A 26,307-nucleotide genomic window follows, 5' to 3' on the forward strand; every position below is an offset into this window, starting at 1 on the left:
CAGCCCAGAGTCTTCTTCACCGCTGGCGCCATCCAGCCCAGAGACGTCCTCACCGCTGGCGCCGTCCAGGCCAGAGATCTCTTCACAGCTGGTTCCGTCCAGCCCAGAGACCCCTTCACTGCTGGTTCCGTCCAGCCCAGAGACTCCTTCACCGCTGATTCCGTCCAGCCCAGAACATTGTGCTGAATCAGTCACTCTCCCCATTAAATTGTTTTGGAGGGGTTGCATAGGCCCTCTTCGTGGGCGCCCGAGGGCCCACGGCCACCAGAAGGGTCTTTACTGCCGTGGCCACCCGAAGGGTCTTCGCCGCCGCTGCCCGAAGGGTCTTCACGGTCGCCGCCGCCCGAGGGGTCTTCACCGCCATCGCTGCCCGAAGGGTCTTCGCCGCCCAAAGGGTCTTCACCGCCGTGGCCGCCTGAGGGGTCTTCACCGCCATGGCCGCCCGAAGGGTCTTCGCCGCCTGAAGGGTCTTCACCGCTGTTGCCGCCTGAAGGGTCTTCACTGCCGTGGCCGCCCGAAGGGTCTTCACCGCCGTGGCCGCCAGAAGGGTCCTCACCGCCACGGCCGCCCGAAGGGTCCTCACCGCCGTGGTCGCCCGTAGAGCCTGCTCCGCCCTGGCCGCCTGCAAGTCCTGCTCTGCCCTGGCCGCCTGCTCAGCCCGCTCCGATTCGGAGGCTTCCTGCTCCAGTTCAGCCACGCCCTCGTCAGCCTCCAGGGTGCCCACCCCCCCACCCCATTGATGTTCTACGGCGCGAGGTTGCGCCTTTTTCAAGGGGGGGCGTACTGTCACAATCTTCGTCTGTCCCATCACAGTCCTCATCTTCACTACATGTCCCAGGATCCTCCTTGGCTCACACCTGCACATCCTTCTCCTATTCCTGCACCTGCCAGTCATCCTCACTCATCATTGTCAGCTGTTGTTCTTGTTACTCCTCTGTGTATTTAAGTTTCTCCCATGCCTGTGTTCATTGTCGGTTATTGTTTGTTACATGTATGTGGTACTCCTCGTGTTCAATTAAATTCCTGTGATTACTTCCAAGTTCCTTGTCGTGCGCTTTATACACCCGAGATCGTAGCAGTGTCCTTCTGAAGAACCTCTCCCTGAGGAACGACTGTCTGTTAGATCAAATAATTATGAAGCCTCTCAAATGATATTTTCAAAATAATTTATAACCAGTATGCCTTGGGCTTGACAAACAAACCCCAGCAATTGTAGATGCCCTCAATATCTTGCTCATTATCTGGCCTCTCTCCTACAATAAATTTTGATTGATGTCATTTGAGGTCAATAATTACACAGCCCTGACTTGCAAGCATTACAGATAAAAAGTATCACAGAAACAATATATAAATTTAGAATCAAACTGCGACATTATTGTTTGTTTTCTTTGCTTTGGATCTCATATATGAGTAATTCCTGCATTACAGCAGAGCTCTCTGGTGATGGGCACTGCTCTAACCTTTTTAAGTGTAACTAGAGAGAGAGAGAGAGAGGGAGAGAGAGAGAGAAATAATTGATTGTGGTGGAGCTTTGATTGAAGTTCATCCCTTCATAGGGAAAATATAATATGATATAATATGTGTTGCTGCTTGACCATGTGAAAAAATTAACCATTAAATGCATGAATGTTTCACCAATCATTATTACAAATTCTGGTCTTTAGCGTCCCGGATCTATATCCAACATTGTATTGATTTGAAATGCATTGATCTTTGATTAATTAAATCACATTGATTTTAAGTTTTTTGCAATTCATTATTTTTAATTGAATGAAATGGAACTGCATTGCTTTGCATTGAATTAAATCAAAACGGATCAAATTGAGTTGCATTACATTGCATTTGGGACCAAAATGCAATATTTACAATGCGTATATGTTAGGTATACAAATATTTATTTTATATTTTTTATTAATGTACAAATTATATCATTAACATTTCATGGAGGAATGAATTTCATGTAACTGGTGCTTTGACTAGTGATGTCTAAATGTAACTGCATTATGTGGCTTCAAGTGCAAGCAAAAAAAAATCTAGGAATAAGTTACAAAGATACAGTACACTGTGGATCTACCTTGGAACAGTAATAGAGGGCAGTGTATATTTTGTATTTTGATGAGTCTACATCTAGATGGTAAAAAGAGAAAAGTGAACAGCAGTTTTAGCAGTCTGGAATAGTTTGGTCACATTGTATGATCTGCCATTTCATCATGAGTGTAAAGCTCAGACCTCAGAGATGGATTTGACTGTCATGTTTTTTCTCAGACCTTAGAAAATGAATACCCTGCACCACTTTAGCACTCTGAAATGGGATTGCTCTCTCACTAAGCAGTGTTGACACGTGTGTTTCAGTTGTGTTTGGCCATTTATGAATTTTTTTTTTCTTGGTTAAGAAACAAATCAAGAGAATGGCTACAATTGCCATTAGGCTGACCTATATGACCTATATACAAAGTCTGTTTTGTGAAGCTGAGAGTGACTAAAGCCTAAGCACAGCTTTATTCTGACACTATTGAAATGTATATACATGAATGTTAACATTTTATTGTTTTCTCCTTCCCACTTGCAATTTATAATGCATATTTTGAATATATGTAAGAATATATACTTAGAATTTTGCTTTAATTCCCTATACGTGACAGACATCTACAGTACATTTTAATTATTTAATTATGCAAATCTGTGAACTTTTTGTGTTAGTTTGCTGACATGACATCCTTTTTATTTAATCAATAATACATGTATTTCTTGACTCATTTCTTATCCATAACTCCTTTGTGTTGGATAAGATTTTTTGTGTTGGTAAAGCCTGATGTATTATTTTGTCAATGTTTGACTAAAGTGCAAATTGTCTCTAGTTGCATTTTCCGTCTTTTTTAGGGGGGAAATAATCGGATCGGTTTGGATTGGATTGGATTGGAACGATCTGTGTCCAATCTATAGTTTTCATAATAAAAAATTGGAATCAAATCAAAATGATTTGTTCCAATTCCTTGTTCTAACATCTAGTGTATGCACAGGAATACCTAAAGAATGCAAATGCAATGCTTGCAATGTTTTCTGAACATGTACCATGTCCAGATAATATTTGAATGTATGGAAATGGAAATAAGTCAGGAATATGAAAATAAGTCAGTAAAATGGGACACCCACAGTACATTCATATGGAGATAAATAAAAAAATAGATAAGTGGACTTTGGCTAGACATATACATTTTGGCCCACAGTCTTTGAAGCGGGAAAGTTCGGAAAACCCAATAATTGTGAGTTCATTTTTAATAATCAACACCTTTGTGTGTATCCGATAATGATATGACAGGTACACAGGCTTCTGAAGCCCGAGGGACACTCCCACGCTCTACCTGCTACGCTGTGGCCCGTTATAGTCTGTTGTCATGGAAACATTCAGACAGGTTGGAGGGGGTCGTTTCTTCGCCTCCCCATTTCTCAAGATTTTTTGTTTTGTCACGGTGCATTACTTAGAAAAGGTTCTTGTGACGTGTGTCATAAAGGTTTTTTATATTCTTCTGCAGTTCAGGACTATGCACTAGAAATGAGTGTGTATATGTTCTGCTTTTATACTTTTTACAATGTTTATGAAGGTAATGGTTAGATTGTGAAGAAGCCTGCTTTTAATGATGAATCACACCATGGTTCCAAATGAATGAATCTCTGGCCAAGCCTTAGATCGATGCACCCCTGCTGTCTGAAATCTTGTTATCTTGTTTACGTGATCGTGTTGAGCCACCTAATGAAACTCATTATACTGAAACAAAATTCATACAATGTATGATCACAATATATATCACTGATTCTTGAGATATGGGACAAGACATTGCATACACAGAAAAGCCCTCTCTATGTTAAAAATGAAGAAAATTTTTCCCATCAGGGTCTGGGGGGGGGGGTATATGTATCAACAAATATATGTATGCATGTATGAATGTTTGTATGCGTGTCTGTGTATATTATATATATTTGCATGAATGCATTGTTGTAAAGCTTATTATTATCTGTTACCTTAAATTATAAAAGCAATATATAAATGAGGATGACTTGACTTGACTTGACTATTACTTAGTAAAATCTATAGCATATTTAACCCATTAGCTGTCTGCCCATGTGTTTAGGGCCAAATATTTTTTTCTTTCTACCCTGTCAAGAGCCCAGAATGCCTGACTCAAGTGCTTTCTTGTTTATACAGCTTGATGCAGATCGAGATGAAGAGGAAGTCTTCTGTGACATCAGTATGACAGTCGACAACAAGCTGTACCCCACCAAAGAGCCGGTGGCAGGTAAAGTCATTCTTTTATAAGATCTATCATAAGATCAACACTGATTGTGCCTCTCACGCTTGGAGATCTCATGAAACGTTTGCTTTTAGTTCATATCTGTTACATTTGAAGCCATCTCTGTGATAGTGTACTCCTAAAAGTGGATTTTATTTTTCATATATTTTTCAATATAAAAAAGATTGTTGAATACGATAGTATGAATATTTCCTAGCTTTTGCTAGAAAAAGTATACTAGGAAATATTTTTGATAGGTTATACGTTTATGACATAATATACAAGGCATTGTAGCATACAGACAACATAAAAATGTTTTTATAACACTTTATTTCAGTTATTACACTGTAGTTACAGTGTAATTACCCAATATAGGTATAAAGTTTATGGGTATAAACTATAAAGTTATGTTTAGTTGTAGGCTCAAAGTAAGAACCTAGTTATTACCAAGTTATTGTAATTGCTATAATAAGTACATAGTTGGTAAATGGTAGCAATAATTCCAAGTCCCTTGTTTTCGTATGATTATTAACATATATTTTTATAAAATATGATTTAGAAAGTTAGTAAAGCAAATATAGCAACTTGGGATTACAGTTGACAGATACAATCTTAAGGAGGCCTGCTTTATCTTATTTGCAATATAGATCATTTGAGAGAAGCCATCTTTGCAATAGCTATTTAAAAAAAACTTTGTTTCATTAGGAAACATGTCAAAACAGGTAAGAAATTTGTGTTTGTTAAACCAATTTACACTGTGGCTGTGTTTTCAGCTGAGGTGGTCAAGATAAATTGGCTGAAGATAATAATAATTGATTTTATAGAAAATCAATCTCATGCTCTTAACAAAGATTAAGATGGGAACTTCAGAAGTAAAGCATCAAAGTCTATAGATGTACTTCAGAGGCTATTTTTCTCTTCTGTGTTATTCAGAGTAGCAGAAACTTAAATTGTCTGTATAAAACCATTTTTTTCAAAGTAGTGAAAAAGATTTAGACTTCCCAGCCACAAAATGAAAGTTTTCCAGACACTGGATTGAATTAATCATCCCATTTCAAGATTTCCTCAGCCTGAAAGGAAGCGCACATCACAGAACTCTTGATCTCGTGCCACATTGAACGACACCAAAGCATCCAGAGTGATTTTGATCTTTCTCTCAAAGGTCTTTGCAAGGTCACTGCAAGAAAGTTTCCCGTAAGAGCTCAAAATAGACTATCCATGGCTCCCCATGCATCACGCTGTCAAGTTGCGTCAGTTGAAACTGTTGTTTATTTACAAGTGAGAGATTAGAGGATGAATAAGGAGGTCAGTGGGTGAGGGGTCTGTGTGAAAGTGCCAGCATTAATGCTGCTATCTGTCTCTCTGGGCCCTGTAACCTTGAGGTGAAGAAGTGGTGGACTTCCACATGAAGGTGAAGTGTTCCCTGGTGCGGCTTGGTGTGGCTGAATACCACCAAAAGACATGGACAGGTTGAATGAATTGGCCTAAATGGATTTGGATTCCTAGCCAGTTTGTGAGTGTTGTAATAAACTTTTGTCCTTTACTTGCTGCTGAATTATTAACGTGAGTGTCAGGACCCTGCCGTTCCACACTGGAAACAGCAAGTTGATGGTATACATTATGTATTTACTGTAGCTTAGATAACTCAGTATTTTGTAAATAATACAGTTATAACCGATAACATGCATTTATACACAAAAAAACAATTGTTTTATATGATCTTTTATTGCATTTTTAACAATCTTTGAACTATAGAATAGAGAATAAAAAATAAATTATTCATAAACAAATTGTAAATACACATTTTACATTATTATTGAAACTAAATAAATGTGTACTCTTCAAGCCTACCTGAAATGTTTTCAGACATTTAATTTAGGATCAGATTAGCAATCTTGTTACCTTCTTTTGCATTGAAAGAATATGTATAAAACAAAAGATTAATCTCTCATTTGAAGTTTTATATACCGATTTTCAAAATGAAATTCAAGAAGTCCAGCATGGGCAGTAACCCTAGATACAGTCTCTGAAGGTGCGTTGTTCTTCTCCTATTCTTTCTTTTTCCGCTCTGGAAGTCTATGGCAGGCAGCCCATAGAACCGCTTGTGGGAAAATGATGAAATTTGGCAGTTTGTCTGAACAGTCTGAACCACACCAAATTTGGAGTCTCTGGAGGCTTTGTCTGAAGTTGTACTTACGTTCATGCAAATAACATTTGCATTGTAAGGGCTTTCCTCCGATTCCTCGCTCAAGATGTTTAGATCGCATTTTTCGTAATTTTCCATCATAAAAAAATATCCGCCATTTAGAAATTTTTCGGGAAAAAAATACTTTTTTCGCAATTGTTCTAGAAGTTTTAGTCAGATTTTCACTTTTTTTTTTTTATGAACCAAACCATTCTCTAATAACACCCGAACTAATTTGACATGAGCATGCCAAAATAAATTAATGACTATTTCTCTGCAACGCTTTAGCATATTGCGACGAATCTTGGTACTTTTCATCAAAAATAGGACCTCGGGCTACATGCTGTGTTTCGGCACAGCGCCACCTACTGGTCAGGAGATATGAAAATGTCTATTTTTGCTTAAAGCTCTGAACGGTTTGCCCCAAAATCATGAATCTGTTTTCTTCAGTGCAGCATACCGAGTCAAATGATACCCAATCTTCCCATTTTATCATAAAATGCTTTCGTTACGAAACTCGGAAGGTCATTGGCATTTTAGTCATTTTTGATCAACCAAATCATCATCAATGAATTTGATGACATGATGCCGAACTGATTCTGAGGCTGTAACTCGGCAATGCTTTGGCATATTGACCCCAAACTTTGCACATGTCATTATCACCTCACACTGACAACGCCAAATTGTAGGTAACAGCGCCACATTATGGTCAAAGGTTATAAGCAATTAAGTCATATCACTGGTGAATATATTAATATTTTTTCAGCTGTTCTGCCTAAAATCTAAAAACATCTTTCATTACTTATTGATGCAGTTGCTCCGATGCTCCCAGCAGGCAATACATTTATTTATCTTTTTTTAATTGCTAGGACTAATTTCTCAATACTTAGGTCACATTTTCAAAACTCTTCACACAGTGAACACAACAGCAGTTTATGTGGGCTAAACTGTGAAAAATTTGCATTGCTTTTGCACAAAAGGCATTCAGTGACTACTTTCAAATGACATGAATTCATTTCTCACTTGAGCACAAGCACCACCAAAACCTGAAAATAATACAAATAAAAACTGAATAAGAGCAATTTGCTATATAAATACCATATTGAAATATATTTCAAATCTAAACCAATAAATTCTCATCTATGTAAAAGGGGAAACTTAGGAATACTTTTGTACTTTAATGTAAGCATGGACTATGTAACATATACTGCAGTGAATTATAAGCAGTAGAGAGTGTGTCATTCTTGTATTATAAAGATATTTTACAAAAGAACATTGTACCTGTTTATTAGTTTTGTTTTTGTTTTGTTTTTTAGTCATTTTTTAATAAGTGATACAGTGTATTTGTTGGATGAAACCTCTGCTAGAACGATGAAAGAACTTTGTTATAGAAGAATAAGCGGAATGATTTTTTTTTTGGTAATTTTAGTGCATTTTGGATGTGAAATTATATCCTGTACCAAGCTGATAATTGATAAGAAAAACTGTGTTTATTAAGAAATGGATCAGCAATTGTAAAAAAAAAAAAAAAAAAAAAAGAAAGACAAAAATTATATCTTTCTGCCAGACCAGTACATTTTGTTGAGTTAATTTCGTTTTCCTGCCATCTGAGAGGTTCAAGCATGAAGTACCAGCTTTGTGAGAATCCGTTCCCATATAACCTGTTACTGCGTTCCAAAACAACTCAACTGAGCACAACCGAATAGATCAGAATGCAAGGGTCTCGAGACCACAGTCTCGAGTTTTCAAAGTTAAACTACTTTTAACTGGACATGAAATCTTAAAAATGTGGCATTCATGATGTGAGATTCAGTAAGAAAAACAGTAAGATGAAAGGGTAAAAAAAAATGGCAGTGTAAACAGTAAATTATTGCACAGATGGAACGCAACAACCTGTAATGTGTGATGACTTTTTTACTTATAAGTTCACTGATTACCCAGCCCAGCTGATCAAACACATGCAAAGCTTGTCGAACCTGAAGCAGAGCAGCCAGAGATAACAGCGTCTGAACGCCTCTGAACCTGTCCTACATCTGGCCTGGCCTTACTGTGGAATCTACTACGGTATGAAGGTCTATTTTAGAACAGCTTTGAGCTGAATAAAGATGTTGAGCAGATTCAATTCCTGGATACTGACAGGATGCAATTGATGATGTTTAAATCTACTGGCATTTAATCATGACCAGGAGATTTCAGAAGTGAACATAGCCCCAAACCCTTAAATCTTAAATCTTAAAAAAAAAAAAAAAAATGGTTTTGAGAGGAGTGTTTTATGCTCACTAATGCAGCATTTATTTAATAAAAGACAGTAAAACAGTAATTATATATATATATATATATATATATATATATATATATATATATATATATATATATATATATATATATTCCTGTGATCATAGCTGATTCTGTATCACATGATCCTTCAGAAATCATACTAATTTGATGAGTTGATGCTGAAGAAACATTTCTTATTATTATTAATGGTGAAAACAGCTGTGCTGCTTTATATCTTTGTGAAAACCATGATAACAAAAAATGCAAAAGTTTTTCAAAAATGATGACTGAATTTATTACTTATAAATTATTTTACTGTCACAATGATCAATTTAATGCATTCTTGTTGAATAAAAATACTAAGTTCTTTAAAAAAATCTTTCTGACCCCAAACTCTTCAATCTTAATGTATTTGAATGTGTTTGGCACACATCTAAACCTATAAAAAAAGTTAATCTTCATTGATAATGAACAAGTGTTCATTTTAGCAAATGCAATGATTTGCAATGCATTTGCCACATTACACTGACAGTGCATGATAATAGTGCTAGTGTTAATTACATGGCATTGTGCGCTAGTGGAATTCTGTAGGAAACCAGGGCAACTTCCAATTTTATTGCATCAGAGACTGATGAGGCTCAGTCAAGCTTTAGCTGTTCGCTTTATAGACCGGGTCTGTGTTGTTTGCAGATCAAATCGAGCATAGGTTAATAACACCTCCACCTGCCCGCCATGTTAACCCTGCTGATAATAATTCTTGTCATTATGTTTCATGCTGACAGAAAAAAAAAAAATACTTCAATGGACAGTGATTTGAAAAAACAATGTTCTGAGTCTCCTATTGCTGTCATTGAACTGTGATAGCCTATTAATAATAGAACTCCAGTGGTAATGCATTTGAACGCTTCAAATCAAACCGTCCCTCAGATTTGTCATGGTGTGTATTTGCTTGCACTAGCCAATATTGCCTATAGCTTGTGGAGAATTGTGCTGTGTAATATTAAGAATTCACTTAATATACTGAATTGGATATATGCACAACCATTTGAAAGTTTGTGGAACGCACATTTTTTTTTAATGTTTTTGCAAGGAGTCACTTATGCTCACCACGGTAGCATTTGTTTGATCAATGAAACAGTAATATTGTGAAATATTATTACAATTTAATACAACTTATTCAACAAAAAAAAACCCAGTTTTGAATAAGAAACAATATCAAGTCTATGAAATTCGTCAAAACTCCACGAATCACAACAAGCGTAACGGTCAGAACACTGGTTTAAACAGCATACACACACCAGAACTTGACTGCACATCACATTTTTGACATTATTGATACTGCTTTCAAGCGTAATGCAATGGATCGCTCTACTGGACATAAATTAAGCCTTTAAATAAAAGGGTTATTGGGCTGTTTACACTGTTATATATAATAAAAGAGCCTGCACAGTGACAGGAAATATAAATGAAGACCAAAAACCTGCTTAGTGCCTACTTTACACAACACTGATGGTGGACTTGCGCTCGGAGTAGAGCGGCTGCTCTCTCTTTTTTTTTGGGGGGGCTGCTGATGAATTCTTTCTACGCGCACACACAATATGACGTCACACTCTGCACGTTTTTTAAAAAAAAACATAATTTAACATATAAATAATCCTAAGACTTTTTAAATAGCCCACTTAAAGTGTTTATTACAAATAAATTACTAAATGCTAAAATGAATAAATGTATATGAACAAAAATTTGCTTTAGATTTACAATCCTGTGAAGACAGTGGGTGCTGCATGACCCCCACCACCCCTACTTCCAGTGCCCCTGGTTAGGTACCTTGCTCAAGGTCACCTCAGTTGTGGGTAATAAGAGTGGAAGAGAGCGCTAATCACTCACTCCCTCCACCCACATTTCCTGCTGGTTCTGAGACTCGAATCCGTGACCTGCGGGTTACAAATCAGACTCTCTAACCATTAGGCCACAACTGCCCACGATGTGTACACATACACAGGTGGTCGCCTCATGCGCATTACGACACCTTTCACAACTTGCTCTTCCAGTGCCTGTGCAAACTCTTGCCATGAGTTATGACCCATAAACAAGTAAAGACAATTGGAACTTAGAAGTGATATAATCCGTTACTTACATCCAGCCGCTCGGGTTGTTGTGCGGGACTTTAATTTTGACACCGTGGCATACTTTTATTCGGCGCTGAGAATGACTTAGCTAGAGCCTGAGCACACAGTGCTCACATTCTCCGTCTTCATTAGTTTACGATCTGTTTAACAGTCCTGTCTTCTACGCTTTTAGATAGAACTGTTAAACAAAGGAAGTAAACAGTTTAAGAAAAAGTATTTTAGCGTTTGCGTGTGGTTGCTGCCCAATGTCGCTAGCTAAGCAGAAATACAAATTCATGTTTCGCTTGGTTCCTTCAAAGTCCTGATGGATTTTCTACCATAAAGGTTGAAAAGTGCTTGTACTTTGGCAGTGGTCCATCTGTAGCTGTTTTCCATGTTCCTGGAGTAAATATATAGGATATAAACTGTGTTTACATGACTCTTTAAAAAAGCTGGGTGCTAGTTTTTCGCATGCGTTCGGCCAATCAATGTACTTTTACCTCACTGGCAGTTCCTGTCATGCTGGGTTAGACCGTTCTCTGAAGTAGGAGCTAATTGAGTTCCCCCAAAAGGCGTTCCTAGAACTAAAATCATTCCCAGTTCCTGCGGAGAAAACATGCCAAAACATGGGTACTTCCGTCAATAGTTATAGGGACTATGGAAAGGTTTCTCCGGTGCGAAAGCCCCCACTGGTTGTCGTATAGTTCAGTTCACCCCCTCATGTAAACTAACTCCCAGTCCCTCAATGAAATGTTTTTCTTGCCATCAAGTTTGATTATTCACATAATGGTGCCTGATTTTGACCAGAGCATATTTCAGAAAGTCTGTTGCCCTTTTATAGAAATACGTCAGGCATGTTCATTTATTAAAAGTGGCAGAGTTCAAAAGGTACTGCATCACAGGAATGACCTTGTCGCCCATTCGCACGATCCCTCAAACGCTCTTCTAATAATGCCACGTCTCTATCAACAAATATATATCTGTGACTCACAATCCCACTGGGGCAAGAAATGTTCCATTACTTCCTGTGGTCTCAGGTGCAAAGTCTCTCCCTTAATATATAATCCCACCACATGTACTTCATAGTATTAGGAACAGTCTGTCAGACAGCTGCTCTTCCCCTAAGACTCATTCAGAAGAAAAAGCAGTATGAAAAATGGTAGTAGGCTGAAACAGCCTGTTCTTTTTGTATGGGAAGATGCTGCCACACTTGGTTTAGCACTGGGGGACAGGGAATGAAGCTGTCAGGGGATAACAGAGGCGACCGATGTCAAAAGGCATCAGCCTCTTCCAGCCTGTGGTAGTGCAGCGCTGAGCTGAATCAGAACTCAGAACAGATGCTTTTACGGAAAACATGACCACATGGCTGAAGCCAGACCCCTGTGACGAAGGTTTCATGTCAACGTCACTGATCTGTCAGACTTTTCGTGACATATTGTCCCCAGGGCACTTGCAGTTTCTCCAATGAAATCTTTTGGTTTTTAATTATTTTTTGACCAGATGTGTTACATCATTCAAAAGTAAAAAAATAAATAAAAAATAAAACATGGTTTAACTGTCTATAGATTGTAATAAACAAAACTCTCTTAAAATCTCAATGAATGGTTGAAAACACTTTGGCATAATCATTTTTTAGAAATAAATGAAACCAACAGAAATAAGATTTAACTTTCTTAAATCTTAACCTTTTTATGCTTTTGAATATTTTGGGATATACGCTAGGCTTTTACTTGTCTTAACCACAAATTATTGGTAAGGAAATTACCAAGTTGGGAAAGGCTGTTCCATGCCAAGTTACTTTATCTACAGTATTTGTGCAATTCTTGCTAATTTCCTGAGCAGTGATTTGTGATTAAAATGGCTAAGACCATTAAAAGACCACTAAATATTTTGCCATTTTTGGCTTGTTCCATTAAGGCGAGCACATTCTCTCTGCTTGCAGTGCGTCAGTCACGCTTGTCAGGAAAGTGAGTGAGACGCACACAAACACACTTTTTTATCGAATCATACCTCATCAATAGGGGTTGACTTCCGCCATTTAGTACAATTGCGTTCATATCAACGGCGAACTGTACCAGAGTTCACGTAAACTGTACCCCAGACCAGCCTTTTTATGCAAACTCAGGTACGATTTGTCGGTGCACACTAAAGTTTGGAAAACTGCGTTCATATGATCCAGACTAACCAAACTCTGATGTCAGTTGAACCCAGGTGAGCACCACAAGTGCTAGTGTGAAAGCAACCTTCAAATAGGCGAAGAATATATCTCGCTATTATAAGGTATATTTCCAAATAAGAAGTCTCTGATAACAACTTACTGAAAAAAAAGAAAACATCTTGTGGAATATCCTGTTTCACTCGAATTGCTTAAAGTTGTTTATGTGATGCTCTCCCAGTTTTAGCACCAGGATCTTTTAAAAAAAAAGTCAATTTACAATCTTCCAGTTTTTAATTCTAATCCAGATCTTATGTTTACTGATCCCTGAAGTAGAAGTAGAGATTTAAACTGTATTGCTTTGTATAGTTACTGTATAGTTCGGTGAACAAGCTATATTACATGAAGGAAGAATTGTTTATTCCGAGGATTATAATACATTTATTTATTGATCCTTGGAACTAACTTTACTTTCTGTCTCAGAAAAGACTGCTTTTTGGACTGCTGGTTAACTAGTCAGTAACTACTTGTTCGGTTGTCTGACAAAAAATGTGTAGATGAGAAGAACTTTATTGGACATTCGGCTATATTATATTAAAATACAGTTTGAGCACGGATTAGGAGAGAAAACAGATGTAGAATGCAGAGTTGGCACATTACGTAATCTAGTGACATTTAGTGACTTTTTGAGCAGGCTAAGCTACTTTGAAAATCATTGGCATCACTGCTTCTAGTAACCAGAGGTGTAATTCATCAGATTATCTATGAACACGATACACTAACGTTTGACAAGCAGAAATCGTCCCTTTTGAAATCTGACCCTTTGTCTTTTAAACAGTATTTCTATAGTGTCAACAAACTTTTTTGGTGAAATGTTTTGCTTGAAAAGCACATTTTGTGCTCTCTTTCTTTAAAAATTTACTTTGGATATTTTGGTGATATTTTGGTATAGAAGGTTCCCAAATACTGTTGTGTATCGCTAGCCTTCTGTACATCAGTTTTAGGGGCCGTTTACACGACACCATTTCGAACTAAAAACAGAAACCTTTTTATGCGTTTTGGTCATTCATTTACACGACAACAGTGTTTTGGGGTCCTGAAAACACAAATTCTTGAAAACGTATTCCAATGTGCAAGTTTTTGAAAATGATACTATTATCGTCACTACAAAACTACAACTACGAAAACATGAATTTGTGAAAACATTGACATTATGTGCATGTTTGTTACGTGTTCAGTCTGTAGGCAAGTAGTTTCTTCACATAGTGGCATCGCCAACTACTGCAGCAGAATACAGCGGTTTTAGTCGTTTTTCGCAGATGCGTGTGAAAGGGGATCCTTTTTGACAACGTAGTCGTCTGTACGCAAAAAAAACACAATGAAACCTATTCCATTTGTAGGACAACATAGTGTTGTAATGGTACGCTCAGTGTGATTTTGTAATCTAAGCTTTCCTTTACTAAGTACTAAAAGGGTTTCCAATTAATGTCAAGAGAATCATCGCAAGTGAAAATGACTATTACCATCTTAACGATGAAAATATATAAGAATCTATGTAGACAGAAGCCAGTTCACTATCAGTTTCATATCTCTTCCTTTGCTCTGGTGAAACATGTACTCGTGCCACAAGTGAATAACTAATTAACATATAGGAAATGAAACCTTTGTGATTGTTGCCTACGCTACCGAAAGGACGCCCGGGTTCCTTTAGCAATTACTGGTAAAGAACAATAAAGAACCGTCAGCACTTAGTTTCAATGACGGACAGTAGTTAGAGTACAAGAGTGCCTTTATTTTCACACAAGGCTTTGCTGTAATTGCTGTATTTTTCCTCTTTCAGACCTCAATACAATGTTTCTTTCAAACGCCTTTTCTTAGAGCTTGATTGTATCTTTTGCTTTTCTCCATAGGACCCAGTGAGCTCGACCTCAGTCTGTTAACAGACAGCAGCAGTCTGGCAGATATGCCCACCAAATTTGATGAACAGGTATGAGAATGTCTTTTACCTCATCTTTTCTGTTCTTTCCTAAGCACTTCTTTCTTTGCTTTTCTTTGATGGCTAGAAATTTGGTGTATTATAAACAATTTTCCCTCAGAAATTGCTAGTTAATTTCACAAATAATTACAACCCAGACAGCAACATAGTGTCAGCCGAGTTCCGGCCCACATCTGGTATGTGTGGATTCCATGTTTGCCAGATGTGGGCCGTATCACAAGTAACAATTAATTAAACATTAAGTAGAAAGACTGAAATAGTAATTTCTTGTAAAAGATACTCCAGTAATCTTTTGTTTTACAACTTCGTAAAATAATTTTTTACAGTGTACTGCGAATTCTTAATCCAACAACACAATGGTTAGATGGTATCTTATGCGGCCTTTATTGTGATATCACAATAGCATTTAGAGCATCATTAGCCTGTCAGAAAATGTCCCATCTGCCTGGTCTCTTTAAGTCATTATAAAGTTATTGGAGTCTCAGATTAGGCTCAGATGAGACTGCTGAAGGGCTATTATAGGCAGATTGAGTCTGTATTTAATGGAAATGCTTGCTGAGTGACAGTCCTGCATTAGCGGATGGTCATTATGAATGACTCTATCTCCTGCATTAGCTTCTGTATGGATGAAGCTTAAGCCAAAGTCCTTGACTTTCATTAGTATGTTATTTTCGGCATAACTTTTTAAAGGGGACCTATTATGTAAAATTCGCTTTAGTATGGTTTTTGAGCATTATAGTCTGCAGTGTGTGTAGACAACCTCCCTGTTGTTGGTTAAGATCCACCCACTCCTTTCGTTATTTTCCCCATAAATCTGAACCAGTGTCTCAAAATGAGCCTTTCAGGAATGTGATCCAATGTGACATCACATTGCAACAGGCCCCGCCCACGACTGGCGACGGAATCTGCCCTATTAGCTTAGCTCCTCCTCCCAGTAAGAAATGTATTCGTATTAAAGATACTAAAGTTATTCAACCAAGAGCATTGAGCGATTTTCTGTTTTTCTTTTGTGGTTTGATTCACATAAACGGGTATTGTATATTACGCTGCTGTCACTTCAATAAACAGATCTAATATACACATGCAATTTCTTTCCCTGCTGTTTACATTGGGTACTGACAGACCTAACCGACTTTCTTTTTTTTTTGTTAACCGACTTTTGTTTTTAAATAGGGGTCAGTGGGTGGGGAGCTTCAGTTCATTTGCATTTAAAGATACATGCACGAAAACAGCATTTTTTTCCTTCCACTCAAAAATGGGTATTTACAAACATATATATATATATATATATATATATATATATATATATATATATATATATATATATATATATATATATAAATTATCTGTGGGGTATTTTGAGCTGAAACTTCACAAACACATTCTGAGACTTATATTACATCTTGTAAAAATGGGCATAATAGGTGCCATTTAAAGATCATGCCCACAGAATAATGCCATGTGTATTTGTTGGGAATATAATATAGCAATTATTGCATTAATACCTGGTAAATGTTCGCTGACTTTCAATATGGAAATGTAATCATAGTCTTTGAGTGTGTATTATACAAATATAATGAGAAATACAGCTTTGTGTGTGTAAAGGGTTTGTCTGAGACCATTTCTTTTCTCAAGGTCAGGAAGAATGAGCTATAGAGTAGATTTTATGTAATCCCCACCCGGATACTGTCTCTGAAAGCTTTTGTCTCTGAAGCTTGTAAAGAGAGGTTATTTTAGTATTGAATTATCCCATATGGAGCTCAATACATACATGTTCTCTGATCTTATGTGATGGAACGCATGCAGTTCCTAACAGATTTCATTGCCAATTCAAACTTTTTTCAATCTTTTTGGTTGCCAATATCCCTCAAAATATCTTTTGTGTGTATGTGTTCCACTTCATTTTGTTAAATGCATTGTAATGTAATAGCTAGCATTCAATGCAAATAATTATTTCGTATAATTTGACTAAATTGCAGATTGATTACATGCAAAGTAAAAATATTCTGTTTGTGATATCTACCACGTCATATGTCAAACACTTGGTCCTTTATAAACAAATTCACTAATTTGGATTAAATTAATTATTTTTTTAAATAAATATTTTTAGAAAAATTAAAATAATGTAATATCTTATGGATTTTCTTTCTGAAGTCTGGATCTAGGCCGAGGGTAAAACAACAAAATCCTTACACAAAAGGCATTTTCTAATTAGCACAGATAAATAAAGCCCTGGTGAAAAGTTTTCAAGTAGCATATGTCACGAGTCCATAAGGTGGTAATGTCTGATACACAATGATGAAGAGATGTTTCACTCATAGTTACCACAGACAGAAAACAAAAGAATAGGAATTATCATCAGCAAAACTTGAAATGGCTCAGTGATTTACTGCAGAGCAAGTACTGAACGCAATCAAATATCAGAGTCACTGTCACTTGATTGTGGATCTGGTGAAAAAGCCGTTAGCGATCAAAATATTGATTTTGAAGATGTTGAAAAATATAGTCTTGAGAATATGTTTGAGATGGCGAGTATGAGCCAGATGCTGAATGTATTGGGAAATGAGGTCTGATGAAGTCAGTGATGATGGTATAAAACATCTGCTCAAACTGAACCCTTCCAAGCTCCAAAAGGTAACAAAATATGCTTTATTTATTGTTCTGTAATTGTTATTCTAATATCAGGAGAGTTAATATCGCAACAGGTAGAGATCCATCCACGTTAGATATAAATCCTATGTTAGATTTATGAATATGTTAAAATGATTGGCAAAACATTCTTGCATTCAAGGGTTAAACCACAAAGTAACATTCAGGAGATCGCAGGAGCAAACTAACAAACAACCACATAAAGCAAAGATTGATGCCGGACACTGAAACAAAAAAAAAGTGAGGGCTTAATTACACAGGGGAGTAATCAAGGTAAAACAGGTCAGGTGCAGGAATAAATTAACTACCAGGGAGACTAATAATGATCAGGATCTTTTTTGAAAATGTAAAGCCTGGTTCACACGGGACGATTTTAAAATTGTCGGCCGATTTTCCAAACCTGAGAGACCCCACACACGGCGATAAAAAAAATCACGGGTCTAACATTTTTGATCATACAGTGTGTGGTGCGCAGCCACATGGCAAAATCAACACATCACACACGAACTGATTTGACTCCCGAGCATTCCCAGGTCAGACGGAAAATCTCGCAAAATCCCTCGAGATCAAACGTGACTTCAGAGTAAACAATCATGGCGGACGAAGAGGATGCAGTGGCGATAGTTTGTAGTTTGTTTTTAACCGGAAAAAAAACGTTATCAAAAGAAAAGGCGATGGTCAAAGAAGTGGAGACAACGCGAGCTTGGACGGCTGTTTGATTTTGTTTCCCGGTGCTTCCTCTGCGCCTCGTCACGTCGCTTTCTGATTGGCTACACGCGTACTCGTTTGTCCCCGGGGGACACCACACTCGAGGAGAAATCGGGCCCAAAAAATCCAACATGTTGGATATCCCAGATTTGAGATCGGAGCGGTCCCGACGTCCTTCCGAGCAGACGAGAGCTCTCTTAACACCCCACACACGGCAGGAATATCTGATCATATTATTTTACCATAATCGGAGCATACTTAAGATTCTCGGAAGGGGTAAATTGGGGCTAAAATTGGCCTAATTATCCTGCCGTGTGAACCAGGCTTAAAAATGCACAAAGTTTTCTGTGAATTGGGTAGGTTCATTATGCCAAATTATACCAAAATTATTATGTCTATGTAATGTCTCCATAAAACATGGAATCCCAACATATGCGTGTGATAAACGGACCTAAATTCTAGTCGCTATTCTGTGAAAAAGTTGCATTTTCATTTTTTGGGTGAACTAGATTGTACAGTTTGGTTTTATCATTTTTATTTTATTTTATACATGCTTTGCATTCGTTTTTTACATTCTCAATCTATATACAGAAGATCATAACACTATATTCAGCTTCACAGATTCATGCACAATTCAGAATAAGCTCAAAACTATCAGGAACCCTTAGTGCTCCTGCCATGGACTGTTTGGATTGCTTTTGCTCTCTTTCTGGGAGCATCTTGTTCTCTCCACTTGTTTTTTTCTTTCTCCTTGTCTCCTGCCACACACACACGCACACACATTATCTATTCAAAGGGTTCTCGCTATCTACCAACCGATACGGGAGGGTTACATGTAAGAGGCGAACCAATTAGACCCTCCCTGTTGCTAGATGTCTGTCAAACTGAATTCCTGAATCTGTTGCTTCTCTGTGCATTTCTATGGAGAGGGTCGTGTCTGGGTGAGACAAAAGCAGGCTCGTTGTTGGAGGATAGTGTGAAGCGTGTTTATGGATGTGGATGAGCCCACATTCCCACCGTGACTCTTTCATCTGCGTCCATCAGCGGTGCTGCTGACAGCAAACTCTCTGTGCCATCAGCATCACGCAGGGAAAAACACTTGTGTAGATGAGAACAGATCTCAGAGCAGTCCTCGGCTCAGTGTACGGCGTATTCAGCGGGTTTTTGGCTCCGGCCATGCTGGCTTCATGCTGTACTGTGAATGTTTGCCAGCCACTTGGATTGAGGTGCAGTGTGTGATTTTTAGAGACATCTAGTGGTGAGGTTACGAATTGCAACCAACAGAAGTTAAGTTTGGACGAGAGGAAAAGACGTCGTCGTCTGAGACAGCAGAGAGTAGCTAGTTAAGCAATGCGGTTTCTTTACAAAGATGAAGTAAGAAATTATGTTTTCTTAATTATTCAGTTAAACGAAATGTTATTGCAAATATTATTGTTACTTGTTCATTATTGTGTCAGTGTTTTATTCGCTAACTTTAGCTAGTTTCTTTGCACGAAAAACGACATAGTGATGAAACGCGTTTGTCCGTTTAGGGCTACTGTAGAAACATGACGCCGCAAAATGGTGACTTAACATGCAAGTTCTTGTTCTATCTACATATAAGCAGGGACCCGCTGTGTATGTAGATAGAAACTGCTCATTCTAAGGTAATAAAAACATAACGGTTCATTATGTAATGTCTTTACACACCACTGAAAACATAGTTATGTATATGATATTGCATTTCTGTCAACAGATCCTCCTAAATATTACACAGTGCACCTTTAAACCAGACGCTTAGATTGGTAGATTGTGTTGGTCATTATGGAAATGATCTGGCTGCGTCTGTGTTCTTTAATTTGCTCGTCATCACACTTCCAGATTTTCAGATATGGTAATGAGTGTTTCATTTCTGACATGTGCTATAAGCGTTAGACCAATCACAACAGACTGGGCCATCTGACCAATCAGAGCAGAGAAAGCTCGGAAAGGAGGGGACTGAATCTTTGAATGAATCTTTCAGAATTTGGAGAATTTAGGTGGATGTGCAATGCATATAATGAGAAAATGAAAGTGTTTTTAGACCTTGGATGCATGTAGAATGATGAAGACCTGGTAAAGTACATTCAAAGAGGACTTAATGGCTTTAAATGGAAAGAAGCCGAATCCCATGCAGTCAATCGTAACCAGTGGAATATGCTTGTGCCCAATGCGCCCTGTAGCACAGACGGACCTAAAGAAGAAGAAGAAGCATGTAAATCTATTGTAGGAGACCTACGAAACAAAATTAGGAACCTTTAAAATAGCATAATATGGGTACTTTAACACTAAATGTAATATCGAATAACATACTGCAGTTCAAATTATAATCAAGTATGTTATGTACTTGTTAGTCAACACATACAAATAAGTGTACTTATTTAAAGCAAAATGCCTCAAGAGGTAGCGGATTTTCCTTTCATTTGTCTCTCATTTGTTACAACGGTGGTTACACTTCTTACCATCCACCATGGTAATTCTACTGTATTCTTTGTGGTGCCTTTAAGTACCGTGAAAGTAACATAGTATATGGGATTAAATTCCATAGGATGAAATATGGTGTTCTTTCGGTAACATATTATATTAAAGCATATGGTTTTATCACTACACCATCGTACCCTCACTATGATATTTTTACCAGCATCCCTGATATTTGTACAGAATACCATGCAGATGTGATGCAGCACAATAGGACGAGTGTCTCATACAGTGGCTTGTGCTGCTTTATTAGACGAGGGTGTCTGCTGAAATCACTTTCTGCTGCGCCCACGGCTCCTCCACGCACAAAAACAAGCCAAACGTCGGCAGCACATCAGGCCGACCTTCGCCACTGTTCAGTCTGCACAGCTAATGAATGAGAGGCAGACTGATATTCATGAGAACGCTCAGAGAGAGAGAGAGAGAGAGAGAGAGAGAACAAGTAAAAGAGTGAGAGCAAAAACATGAGATGTTGAAGATTTGGACTCAAAGGACTTCACTGCAAAATAATCAGTATTTTAATTAATATTTTAGTATTGCTTTTCATTGAAAAATTGCCTAAACATCCTAAGATTTTTTTTTTTATCTTTTATTCTAAACTGTTTTAATTATTCTGATTTCTTTTGTTTATTTTAATTTCTTCTATGTAAAGCACTTTGAATTACCATTGTGTATGAAATGAGCTATATAAATAAACTTGCCTTGCCTTGCCTTGCTTAAGATATGTTTACTTCAGAGGTTAAATATTGGAAGATATTTAAACTTGTTTTCAGGGAATACACTGATGAGCCAAAACATTGACCAGTCACAGATAAAGCCTATATTGTTGATGATCTCTAAACAAGGCCACATATTAAGGTCTGGGTAGATTAGATTGTAAGCAAACAATCAGTTCTCGTAATCAATCATTTGGATCTAGGAGAAATGGGCGGGAATAAAGATCTGGCGACTTTGACAAGGGCCAATTTGTTATGGCAAGGCGATTGGGTCAGGGTATCTCTGAAAGGCTTGTGTGTTGCTTCCAGCCAGCAATGGTGAGAATTTACCAACAGTTGTCTGAGGAGGGACAAACCACAATCCAGCGACAGGGGCCGCGTTTAACTCCACTTTTAGATAAACTCGCAAGCTTGTTTATGACAAGGGATGTTTATTCGGACAGACCCTCGACCCCTCGATTTTGACCGAGGCAGCAAGTCTACTCAACATGTACACTTCAGGCAGATCCATAGATCAAAATGCGCCATGATTGTGACGTCATAGCAGATTGCACTTAATTTACCCCCACCCGCCACAACTCTAGTGTATGATATCAGAGTTATGTAACCGCATTTCATGCTTGAAGCTATAATCTGACTGTTTTTTAACACAGTCTTGCTGCCAGATACCACAGGACACCTTCAGGAGTCTTGTGTAGAGTCCATGCCTCGGGGGTTGGCAAAAGTTTTTTTAAGTACAAATTTAACTAAATATTGTTAGATTTATGGTTTAAGCCATTTTTTCCCCAGTGAAATATATGCAACGATAATATTTCACAGTTTTGCTCTATTTTGACAACTAAACTGATTAAAAAAACATATATATTGCTGTGCTTTTCATGTGACCGTAATGAGAATCATTTGCAGGCGAAATAACCTTCTAGCCAATCAGATTCATAGTTTGTTCTATCTTTGCCAGCACATCAGTTGAAGGGTTAGATAGTAGACTTCTGCTAAAATCTGGCTATATATGTTGCGATAAGGTAAAATCATGCTTGAATTGATGCTGTGTCAGGATGTTATGCTCACGAAGTGTCCTGAAAAAAAGGGATTTTTTAAAGCTCGCTTTTAATCTAATGCATGTGGGCCATGGATGTATCTAAATTATTCAAGATTGGGGGGTTATGTCCAAAAACAAACGTGCAAGAATCAGTTATTAAAAGAAACAATATTGATCAAGCACTAAGGTGAATATTGGGATGGACGTGTACCCCTCATTGTCTATGGCGCAGGATTTGTGGCCTGGACGGTCCAAGTTTGCAGGATTGTTGGGTATGTTTATCATTTCTCTCTCTCTTTCTGCCTGTGACTCATCGTACCGGCTGGCCTGCCCACATCACAAACACGCTCATCAGTGGCACCCTGCACTCCTCCCACACACACACACTCTCTTTTTCATCTCATCTTCTCTAATGCTGCAAAAAAAGTGGCAAGTTACCACTTAAGTTACCACTTTTGCTGTTAAACAACCCAGAACTATTTTAATCACAGTAATCACGGCACAAACTGTCAAGTTTCCAGTTTTCTGCGATGTGTTTATGTTCAAACACTGGAAACCTCACTGTTTTTGTTTTAATTGGCTCAGCGAAACACTGAAACTCATGAAACGACCGTCAAGAAGCATCATATTTTCTCCCAAAAATCCAAAAAGAAAAAAGTACATTTGCATCAAAACCTTGGAGACTATTTTTAGAATCATCAGTAGGCTACTCTCATGACAATTAAATGCTTTTAACTGCCCTTTCACTTCATTTGTGATCTTTATAAAAGTATATTTCTTATGTGTCTTTCTCTATGGCAGATCGATGAAGAGGTGGCTGGATATGCAGAGGCGATTGGAGAAAGTGAGAGCAGTATCTCTTAATTGATCTTTGTGTACTTTATTTGTGTGTGTGTATTTCTTGTTGTATTATTGATAGAGGAATGATTATGTGCTTGTTTGAGCAGTATCAGATGTCTAATAGGCCTCTAAAGTCTGTGGCTGACACTTGACATTAACATGCGACCTGTATCCGGATGTTGTCCACATACACATTGAAAAGACAAGTGTAAACCCTCTTCTGATCGGAATGTGGCCGGATCTCAGTGTAATGTAAACGCAATCCATCAATCGTGTCTGCATTCACTGGTGGACGTCACACAAACCCTGTCATTATTCCCCCTCCTCTCTCCAGGAATTGCTTTTTGCACCCAGAACCATTCATTTTCTGTAAAGAACGCGCATGTTTCCCACCACAGCTGGCAACGTTCTCGGATTCGTTTCTCTGTACCGTTTCCATTACGGCAACTATCCACATTATTAGTAGGCTATACTTGCAGCCTCTTCATCATCCTCATTTTGCGAGATTTGTAAAATGCCCCCCTGACTCTGAAAACTGTTTTTAAAAGAAAACCCACCACTTCAGGTCAACCTTGCACCGGAGTCATCCTTTTTTTGGGGGGGGGGGGTAAACGAAAGTGTAAATACAGCCAAAAGCAACAAAGAGAAATTTGAATTTTGCACTTCAATTTTAGAAACCCGGGAAATATAATATAATATAATAATATAATATAATATAATATAATATAATATAATATAATATAATATAATTTTTAGAAATATTTATATTATATTATATTATATTATATTATATTATTATATTTGTTACTGGTAAACCTGCATTTTTTAACCCTACATATTATTCTCATTCATTTCCAGCATTGATTGGACCACATGACATTACAAAGCTATATTTTGACATGATAAAGCTGTTATCTGATTGCAATATAATTGTGTGTTTTTTTTTTTTTACCAAAGTGCCACCAGGTTTTCCCGTGGAGACCAAGAAGCAAAAGGTCATCTTTGTGATTGGTATGTTAGCTGATAAAACTGCATTAGCACATTATACATTACTTTCATTGCACATTATTTTCATTATAGACAGACACGGAATGCACGGTTTTATTGTGCCTTCATTTCCTCCAGAAGAAAAGATCAGGAAGCAGTGTTTTGATATAAAGTACATATATCACAGCTAGATCAGACATAATAACACACGCCATTTTATTTTGTTTATTTTGCGACACAGACACACAAGGAGCATGTGTTTGAAATTGGGAGCAGGTGAGAGCTTCTGATGGTTCCGCAGTCTTCATTTGAAAATGACTCAGGATAATGTTCAGGATAAATGGATAGCAGACGGTCAAGATGGTACAAGGCTTTGTGTGCTAGGGGCTTCCCTCCCCTCATGTTTGTTCAAAAGCTCAAGCTAATGTAGTGAAGTGAACCAAAAGCCAAGCTTTATATCTCTTTGTGGCGAAAAGAGACGTGAAGAAATCAGTTCGGTTGCTTTGAAAGGAACACGTTGGATACGGCCTGTGTTCCTGTCCTGTTGCGTCAGCAGATTCGTAAAGTGCTTATGCTTGTAATATTGCTTTGGATATGGTTGATCTGAGATTGATAGCATGAGTGAATTACGCTCTAGAGTGCACTTGACCACTCTAACTGACACGTTAAAGAACCGCGGAAAGATTTATCTGCTTTATATCTGCACTGTGGTACCTGTCAAGAAAAAAAAATAGATTAGATTTAATAGTCAGACTCCAGCTCCGTTGAGAGTAAAAGAGAGATTCAGAGTAGGTTTTGCAAAAACATTGACCGCATAAAAGCATTTTTTGAAATTTATAAAAAAAAAATTTTAATAGAAAATACTTTTTTCGAAATTTTAATAACATTTCAAGTTTTACTGTATGATTGATCACATAAAAACAGTTCGGGTGAACAATATTAGGCTTCTTTCATAATGGTGAATGGCTAAATATATTTATTTCATCCTTAGACTATGTTTCTGCAATGAGTTATTGGTAACAGTTATTCCACACTAAAAGCAACCTTCAGTCAAATAGCAATATAGTAATGAAGCATGATACTGATTTGTTGGTCGCTGGTGCCATCCAGTAAGTAGAGTCCAAGCAATAAACAAAGTTCTGCCACTTATTGTTTTGGCTGGTTGGACATAAACCCCTTTGCTTTTTGCTGTGATGCTTGGATATCTCAGAAGCTTTCTCAAAAGTTTGAAAATTTGTCTGCCACATCCTCGTCATTAGCGTTATAGACAACATCTGTTAGATGTGGACTGTTTGGATAGATAAGTGCTGCCCTGAGCTGTGTGCAGAATCCTAATGAAGGCCCGTGGGAGTTCAGTCAGATGGCAGGGTCGGGGAGAGCCAGCGAATAGTGTGTGAGGGGCAAACCATACGATATTTACTGATTTCACATCTCCCAAGACAGGCAATTACTGAGGATGTGGGTCTTGTTCCTGAGTATTTAGAACAGTCTCTCCCATCCATTGTCTGTACAGTTTGTCATTACAGATCTATTCTCAACTTTTCTCATTCTGACCAGGTGGGCCGGGATCGGGGAAAGCTCTCCAGTCTGAGAAAATCGAGGAGCGGTACAGTTTGAAGCGCCTGTGTCCCGGGGACATCCTGTGCAGCGAACTGCAGTCCCACAGCGAGAGAGGACGCTTTCTCCGAGACCTTCTGGAGAGGGGAGAGCAGCTTCCCGAGGTGCACAATCTCGTTAAAGTCCATTACTGAAAATTACAACGATCAGCTTCGCCCTTCACTGGGTTTAACGCTTGTGGAACAAACACAGGAAGACACACTATTTCATAACACTTCTCAGTGCTTTTAACCTTTAAAGGAGTG

The 26,307-nt window shown here is 37.9% G+C and overlaps 1 protein-coding gene across 3 annotated transcripts in view; it reads left to right on the forward strand.

Annotated features, from left to right (window-relative positions):
• The window catches only part of ak5 (adenylate kinase 5), a 136,645-nt gene that overhangs the window by 102,861 nt on the left and 7,477 nt on the right, over positions 1-26,307 (forward strand). For 2 of the 3 annotated variants that reach the window (XM_077200161.1, XM_077200208.1), the window contains exons 7-11: positions 4,205-4,295; positions 14,925-15,001; positions 23,420-23,462; positions 24,416-24,469; positions 26,003-26,166. In XM_077200161.1, coding sequence (XP_077056276.1) covers positions 4,205-4,295; positions 14,925-15,001; positions 23,420-23,462; positions 24,416-24,469; positions 26,003-26,166 — 429 coding nt within the window. The remainder of the gene's footprint in view (positions 1-4,204; positions 4,296-14,924; positions 15,002-23,419; positions 23,463-24,415; positions 24,470-26,002; positions 26,167-26,307) is intronic. The other variant, XM_077200183.1, reaches the window with a different exon arrangement.

This window comes from Siphateles boraxobius, unplaced genomic scaffold (assembly GCF_051911475.1).
Source record: "Siphateles boraxobius isolate OS27281-9 unplaced genomic scaffold, OSU_SipBor_1 1, whole genome shotgun sequence".
Classification (NCBI taxonomy): domain Eukaryota; kingdom Metazoa; phylum Chordata; class Actinopteri; order Cypriniformes; family Leuciscidae; genus Siphateles; species Siphateles boraxobius.